At 44.1% G+C, this 8,608-nt stretch overlaps 1 protein-coding gene across 1 annotated transcript in view; it reads right to left on the bottom strand.

The window, feature by feature from the left end:
- Positions 1–4,746: 4,746 nt before the first annotated feature.
- Positions 4,747–8,608, bottom strand: part of NIPA1 (non imprinted in Prader-Willi/Angelman syndrome 1) — a 66,877-nt gene continuing 63,015 nt past the window's right edge. Inside the window, exon 5 of the mRNA XM_011942890.1 lies at positions 4,747–6,490. Coding sequence (XP_011798280.1) covers positions 5,979–6,490 — 512 coding nt within the window. The 3' untranslated portion in view covers positions 4,747–5,978. The remainder of the gene's footprint in view (positions 6,491–8,608) is intronic.

Here is an 8,608-nt window from a genome sequence, read left to right as displayed (position 1 = left end):
CACCCACCTCGGTCCCTCAAAGTGCTGGGATTACAGTCATGAGCCACTGCATCCACCCTAGGCTACTCATTTCTAAAAAGACAATAGGAAAAATGTGAGGAACTGGGATGACCTGGAACCTGAGACTACATGAGAATTTCAAGTAAAGGGAAAAAAAAATCAACAAAATATTCAGCTAGAAATAAGTTATTTTATTTTAAAACACATACAGATTAATAAATATTACTGGAAAACTTAATAGCCTTTTTATTTACATGAGGCAATTAACAACATGCTATGACTACATCTATAAAGCAAAATATAAGCAGGTCTTAGCCACGGACACATGTGTCTATGTGTGCTAATTGGAAGCTCCCCAATACATTTACATGACAAAACTTTTACACAACCAATCAACATTTGACTTTTTTTTAAATCATCTTCCTCTCTTTCATGATTATATTCCATTTTTCAAGAAAATCAGTTATCCTTTGAAAAGGCAAAACACTCAAGCCACTGAAAAACAGTATCTAAATTTTTGTAGTGCAAAAATACTAAGGTGGGGCGCAATTATTATACTCTGACAAATAAATATTCTGAACTTTTCAACCTGACCCTTCGGCACTAGTGGTTTGGGAGCCCTGACATTCGCCTGGTGTCAGTTCAGCATCAGGGTTGAGCTGCTTGGAAGCAGGAAGTTCAGCATCATTTATTCCAAATCCAGTGTAACAGAATCCACGTGTTTCACAGGCCATTAAATCTTTTTCGGAATACAGACCGCGGCCAAATGTCAGGAGCCCATCACACCATCGGAAGGTGATCTTTCTGTGCGGCTTTCTTAAGTCCCTGTTTAATTTCCATATTTTACAATAGAACATATAAAACCCTTTCTTTTAAAACAAAAAAAGGAAAACTAAAGCTTCATGGAATCATGCAAACTTTACACCCAGCACTTTCTTTGCTTTCTCAGCACGTGAGGCTGTGTGTTCTACAGCACGGTCCTGAGCGGACTCCATGGTCCGGGAAAGCGGATTCCACTGTGCCACTCCCGGGCACTTCTGAACACGGTGCTCTCAGCTCAGGCCACCAGAACGCTGCTGAAAGTGCCGGCGTTTTAGAAACAATTTGGAGAACCATCCCACCCCTTTAGAGGTAGAAAAACTGAGGCACAGAAAGGTTAAGAGACTCACCTATGTTTGCATAATTTAGGGAAAAATACAGAAAAGAAGAAAAACATCCTCCTCCCTGGCTCATGCTCTGGGCCCTAGACTCTGCTTTTTAAACGCTTTGGGTACATGTGAAATAGATGTTTATTTACATGATCCTTGTTCTACTGAATATCAACTTTTTACTAGACGACATATTTTAATGTAACGAAGTTACATTTTCTTAAAATATAATTATTTTCTTGCATGTGAGGAATGTGTATGAAAACAAACGAGTAGTGATAGTGGGCCAAATTCTCATTGCTGTTCCTGTAATTCTGAACCTTTTCAAGTATACAATGGAGGTATAAGAATCTGGCCAGATGTGAAACATCACCTATAAGCTAAAGGACAGACCCTTAAAATTCATCACCAGTACAACTGTGAGGTGGAAACGAGGAATACAAAAAATTGAGGTATTTTATATGAAAAACTGTCTTGTGTGTGACTGGTGTGCAAATTGGTCTTTTCTTCCCAACTCACATTAACAGAATCTACCTATGAATATGAGTAAAACTGATGAAAAATGAACACGGATATGTCCTTGGGAGGAAGGTCACTGTTAAGGAGTCAATGACACATTTTTGGTCCCTGAGTAGGCAAAACACCAAGACTCCATCCAATCCTGCCTGATGGGCGAACAACCTCCTTGGTGTCCAACACCATGAAAAGGACAACTGCAGAGCACGGAAGCTAATCCATGCCGTCGGGAACAGACCTGACACTGAAATGTTCTCTTTCTAGTTTCCTGCTTGGTGGCAGGAAGCCTAAGTCAGGATCCAGCAGGCCTCAGAGCGCTGCGACGGGAGGGGCCCTGGGAACCACGGGAACACGCTCTCCCCCTTCTGGGTTAGTGGAGCAGCTGAAAAAGAGGACAATCTCCCCAGCAGACAGAGGGCAGCAGCCTGTGCCCATCACACCTGTTTCCATGGCCCAGGTGTCCGTGCACACCTGGGAGACACTGCATCTCCAAAGTCTAGAACTGGCCCCTGGAAGTTGAGCACAACATTTATAAAGAGCTGAGTCGTCTAGGAAGAAGGAACGCAAGACGACTGCACAAGTGAACGTTGCTCACTTCCATCAGAAAACAGATGTGAAGCCCAAAGAAGAGCAAACACCAACATATTCCTGCTGTGATGAACTTCTGGAAGGACAACTGGGTGGAGCAAATTGGCTTGAAGAGCAGGAATTGAAAGAGTTTTCCTTATTGCTGAACAAAGAGCTGCAAAGTAGATTCCACTAACATTCTGACAGGAAACACTGCAATGAGGGCTGAGCAAGGCCACAGAACACTGGCTTCCTCCCCAGAGTCCCCAGCATGGGCAGGGCCTTGCTCCACGTGGCAGGGGAAGGACTGCCCGCCCCAGCCCCTTCTCCACAGAGATGGCATCCTCCTGCCAGCCGGGAAGATGCTGGGGCGGGGGGGGGCTCCGTGGTGCTGGGTTAGGGTTAGAATCCTTAAATGGCCCTACCTTTGATCAATGAGCAGAACAGGAAGCAATCTCTTCAATGCAAATATTCAGAGGAGAAAACAAGGCATTGCCCAAGAAGAGGAGAGAAATGGTCTATTTAAGTATCTATCAAGAGGAAATCTGCATATTGTGATCAAAACCTTTGATTTTAGAGGACGCCTGAAAACAAGTATACAGTAAGCATCTTTTTTTTTTTCAAAGAATAGTATAATAATGAAAATATTTCAAGTACATTTGCTTTTGGAAAGACCACTAAGAGACCGATCCATGTTCTAGGCCCTCCCCCAAAGTTCTCACTTTGGGGCTTTTTTTTTTTTTTTTCATTTCCAAATGAATGATGAAAACATAAATTTTTAAAATATACTATTAAATCAGAAGTTATATGCTCTATATTAAATTTGAAAATTAGACTGTTCAACCACTGGTCATGTCATTTACTTTGAGGCCAGTGTCACGTGCTTGAAAAACAATGGATGATATGAACTTTGTTTCAGTGGAAGAAAAGCTGTGTATCCTAGTGAAGTATCTGCTGAACAGAGGTAAACCTGAAAGATTCTAACTGTCCCAGGATCAGTCACCTTCAAGGGGAAAAGAGCTATTAATACTTTGAGATTTTGTTTCACTCTAAGAAAGTTATAGAGCAGATCATCGGGTATCACCTCTCAGTATCAATGGTGTAACTGTGGATTAAAATTATACTAAGGTACACCAACAGCTGCATTTAAACTAAATTTCACACGAAAGCTGTAGCGACACAAACATGATAATTTTCATGTGACATGTGAACTTGTTAGCCACATGTATTCTTTGAATATCTCACACTCCTTACCCAGGAAACTATTTTTTAAGCCTAAAAGTATATTGATACTGCTACATTACATTTTCAGAAAGTTCCTAAAAGTACTGATGATAAAAAACAAAACCTGCTAATGGACTTTGAGCATTTGCTAACCATCCATTAAGAGAGGATTTACAATTTTTAAAAATAATTTTGTTGCTGCTCTTAGTTCACAAATCACTGACAACCCATGGTCATCACGCACATGTTTAATTCATAAAGGATTTTTCTCTATATATTAAACCAGTCTCATTTTATTTAGCCTCTTCACTCAACACTTTAGGAAGCTATTCCTTGAGACTTCAGAAATGTTCTTTTTGCCTACAAAAACACATTTTTTCCTTACTGAGGAACTTTAATTGGGTATTATTAAATGTTATGTTCTACTTCACCTAATCCACTTGACCCAACCCCATCTTTCTTTTTTTTTTTTTTTTGAGACAGAGTTTCGCTCTGTTACCCAGGCTGGAGTGCAGTGGCCAGATCTCAGCTCACTGCAAGCTCCGCCTCCCGGGTTCCCGCCATTCTCCTGCCTCAGCCTCCCGAGTAGCTGGGACTACAGGCGCCGCCACCTCGCCCGGCTAGTTTTTTGTATTATTTTTAGTAGAGACGGAGTTTCACCATGTTAGCCAGGATGGTCTCGATCTCCTGACCTCGTGATCCGCCCGTCTTGGCCTCCCAAAGTGCTGGGATTACAGGCTTGAGCCACCGCGCCCGGCCCCAACCCCATCTTTCAACTTGGCATAGTCCCCTACTGAGATAAAACACTGGCCACGAAGTACATGATACCATGGTGAAATATTTGCATCACTTCATGCTTTGCTCCTATTTGGAACACATGGATGGGAACATTACAGAGAATGACCTCTTTGATTCAAATACTGGCATAATTAATGGCTCTTTTGCAATTAAGACATAAAATGAAAGGTTAGATAAGGAACTCCAGGATGCTCTGCCATTGCAAACAACAAGGAGACGGCTACATCCATTGGCTTTTTGTTAGAAATTCTTTTGAAAACTGTGTGTTGCAGTCTGTAGAAACTAGCCTAACCTCAATTGTGTCCTTTAACCTGTCCCTGTGTGACAGGGTACTTGATTTATGAGCTGTTGAACAGGTTTTCTCCCACTTAGCCTTATTATCAAGTTACCTAATTTATTTCTTCTGAATGGCCATAAATGCTTGCTGATAAAGAATGTGGATCTATTTGATACTGGATCCCAGGTACATAGATTGAATACAAATAATACCTCATGCTACTTAAATCAACTGTCTTTAATTGGACAATAATCACATGTTAAGTGGGTCCATTTGCTCTAATGCGTCTTTAGTCTTGACTATCTTCCAATGAATATACAGTCATGCGCCACGTAGCCATGTTTCTGTCAAAGACACACCACGTACACGTCGGTGGTCCCATAGGATTATAATACCACAGTTTCACTGTACCCTTCGTATGTTTGGAAACACAAATACTCACCACTGTGTTACAACTGCCTGCAGTATTCAGTGCAGTCACATGCTGTACAGGTGTGTAGCCCAGGAGCAACAGGCTGTGCCACTGGCCTGGGTGGGTAATAGGTGGCCCATCTAGGTTTGTGTGAGTGCGCACTCCATATTCACACAATAAAGTCACCTTACAATGCATTTCTCAGAACGTTGCCCTGTCATTAAGTGACACGTGACTGTATTATTTCTAACTGCCTTATACATTTATAACTTGAATATTGAAATATTAAAGCATACTCAAGGAAGTTACATTATTCTAATCTAAGAACATATACACAGTAATAGTTAAATTAAGTTAATAATTCAAGTGATAAAGGCACTGAAATTGATTTGAGCTATTGAAAAGTCATCCTGCCAGTGGAACACTCCATCATGTTCATTAACTCTTCTCTCTCTCTCTATTTACTATTAAAATGTCTTGGGTGGGGGTGGGGGTCGAAGAGTCAACTGGTCAGAGGATTAAAAACAATTCAATGTATATGCCTCTTATTTAGATGACATACTTGAATGTTATACATGCTTAATGCAAACCAATACAACTACAGACACATTCACTGTACAGTGCCAGAGTTCAAGACAACAATCTCTCATTTCCAAAGTAGTCTAAGTAAAAATATCTCTGCTATCCTGTAACAACTAACCAGAAAGAGCCCATCTTTTTCTGTTTAAATAATGTTAAAATGTTTTAAAAGAAGAGAATATTCATGAAAGCTTCCAGGTTAATGGAAATGACAATGAGATTCGTCTCATCAGAGAGAGATGGTGCCAGGCAACTGCTGGGCACCTTTGGGCTGCAGAGGGCTGGCTGGGCCTCTGCTCTGGTGCTGAGCCATGCTCCCCGCTGTCCACCAGACCACCTGTTACTGTCCAGTCAACTCTAACACCATGATCGAGGACCTCTTCTACTTCACATCCAATCAGGGCCAGAAACCACCTCCAATGCCTGTTCCTTGAAGCATCCAAGCCCCTGCTGCAATCTAGTCTGTTTTCATGTTAGATTTGTTCATCTCCCCAAGGTTGAAATTGAACTCTTTGAACACCTGTATAAGGACAATCCCCACGGAGACGGTCGTGAATCCACAGGCCATCCCCAAGAAGTCCACCAGGCCCACGTTGCTCCACTCCCGGAAGAGGATGGCCGAGGCCAGCAGGACCAGCGTGGTGAACACCACGTAGTAGATGGCCCCGAACACCGAGGAGTCGAAGCACTCCAGCGCCTTGTTGATGTACCTGAACTGGACGATGATGCTGCAGCCGAGCACGGCCAGGAGCACCAGGCACAGGCACAGGGCTCTCTGGCTGGATGGGTTGTTATGCAAGATGTCTTGGGCCGCCAGCCCGATGCCCTTGGTGGAAGGCACGGTGAAACTGCCCAGCAAGGAGCAGATGCTGATGTAGACCATGATGTTGGTGGGCCCGTGGGCCGGTGCGATCCAGAAGATGAGCAGCAGCAGCATGAGCAGCACGATGCACAGGTAGCCCACAAACACTGGAACACAGATGGCACACGGTCACCCGGCAGCCGCCGCCTAGCAGCCGCAACCCAGGAGGTAGACTGGGGCAGCACCCGTGCCCCCACCCGCCACCCGCCTCTACTGCGGCACAGCCCTGGGGGGCATGTGGGCTCTGGCTTGAATTTACCAGATCCACTGATTTCATTCCACAACATTATTTCCATTACTTTCACTGTTAAAACATTTACAGCCAGGTGCGGTGGCTCACACCTGTAATCCCAGCACTTTGGGAGGCCGAGGCAGGCAGATCAGGAGGTCAGGAGATCGAGACTATCCTGGGTAACACGGTGAAACCCTGTTCCCTACTAAAAATATGAAAAATTAGCTGGGCATGGTGGCGGGCGCCAGTAATCCCAGCTACTCAGGAGGCTGAGGCAGGAGAATCGCTTGAACCCGGGAGGCAGAGTTGCAGTGAGCCGAGATCACACCACTGCGCTCCAGCCTGGGCGACAGAGCGAGAGTCCGTCTCAAAAAAAAAACCAAAAATCATTTACAGCTCCTAAATGTTTACATGGTTCTCTATCAGAACCATTCTCCATTTTTTTGTTGTTTGTTTTGTTTTTTTGAGACAGAGTTTTGCCCTTTGTTGTCCAGGCTGGAGTGAAATAGCGTGATCTCTGCTCACTGCAACATCTGCCTCCCAGGTTCAAGCAATTCTCCTGCCTCAGCCTCCTGAGTAGCTGGGATCACAGGCACCTGCCGCCACGCCTGGCTATCATATTTTCAGTAGAGACAGGGTTTCACCATGTTGGCCAGGCTGGTCTCGAACTCCCGACCTTACGTGGTCCGCCGTCCTCGGCCTCCCAAAGTGCTGGGATTACAGGCGTGAGCCACCGCGCCCAGCCTAGAACCATTCTCTTAACAATGCAAGTCAATGTAGATGCTCCAAGGTTTCAAGAAAGCACCTGGAAATCCAGGGGGCGGGGTAAGGCTGGGGACAGGAGGGAGGACTATAAGCTGTGGGGGCGTTTGTGGGTTTTTCAATGATTGGGGGCTGCACCCAGTGGGCAGAGGCATGTGCAGACGGCAACCCCCACTCCCATCAAAATCATCCCGTTCTCCTCACAACTTCTGCATGTCTCCTTGGACTTGTAACTGAAAAACATACTTATAATAATCAGAGCCTAGAAACTAATTTTATGTATGAAACAAAGTAATTTTTGCATGGATTTAATATATGCTGAATTTTTCAGAAATGCCACTTCCATGTAAATTGAGGGAGGATTGTTCTTTCTTTGATAAAAGCTTGATTAAGAGTTATGCTCCACCTGAGGACCATTTTGTTGATGGTAAGACCTCAAGTGTCCAAGTCAATAACACGACACCCCCGTCAGTCTACATCTGCAGCTACAAGATTCTCAACCACTCCTCACAAGGTGTGGGGCCGGCCAGCTTCAACACGTCTTCTCTTGTAGGGGGACCTGAGCATTTACGTATTGAAATGGATGTTTTGTTTTAAAGTATCGTCCTGGTATTTCTCCTTTATATTACAGTGAGGTATTAAATTGACGGTTTGAAATTGCGTGTATAAGGAGGTTGTGTTTTCCGTGAAACCCATTCCAAGATCACAAATGGACCTGAGAGGGCTGGGAACTGCTGGCTATGCAAATCAGCAAGTGTGGACAAGAAAACCAGCAAGTGTGGACAAGAAAACCAGTGAGTGTGGACATGCAAACCAGGGTGTGAACACGCAAACCAAGGTGTAAACATGCAAACCAGGGTGTGGACATGCAAACCAGCAAGTGTGGACAAGAAAACCAGCAAGTGTGGACAAGACAATCAGTGAGTGTGGACATGCAAACCAGGGTGTGAACACGCAAACCAGGGTGTGGACATGCAAACCAGCGAGTGTGGACAAGAAAACTAGCGAGTGTGGCAAGCAAACCAGGGTGTGAACATGCAAAATAGGGTGTGGACAACCACACTTGCTGGACAAGAAAACCAGCAAACTGATGTGGAGGCAGTTTTGTGCCGGCACCTGCCTAAACTTGTTGGTAAGCAACACAGGGTAGTCTACTTACAGTGAAATCTATACTTGAAGTCTGTTGTAATCATGCAGAGAGTAGTTTTTAATGCATTAAAAAAAAAAAAAA

The sequence above is a fragment of the Colobus angolensis genome, unplaced genomic scaffold (genome assembly GCF_000951035.1).
Source record: "Colobus angolensis palliatus isolate OR3802 unplaced genomic scaffold, Cang.pa_1.0 Scaffold211, whole genome shotgun sequence".
Lineage (NCBI taxonomy): Eukaryota > Metazoa > Chordata > Mammalia > Primates > Cercopithecidae > Colobus > Colobus angolensis.
Note: the sequence above shows the minus strand (reverse complement) of the source record. Positions and strands in the feature narration are given on the sequence as shown.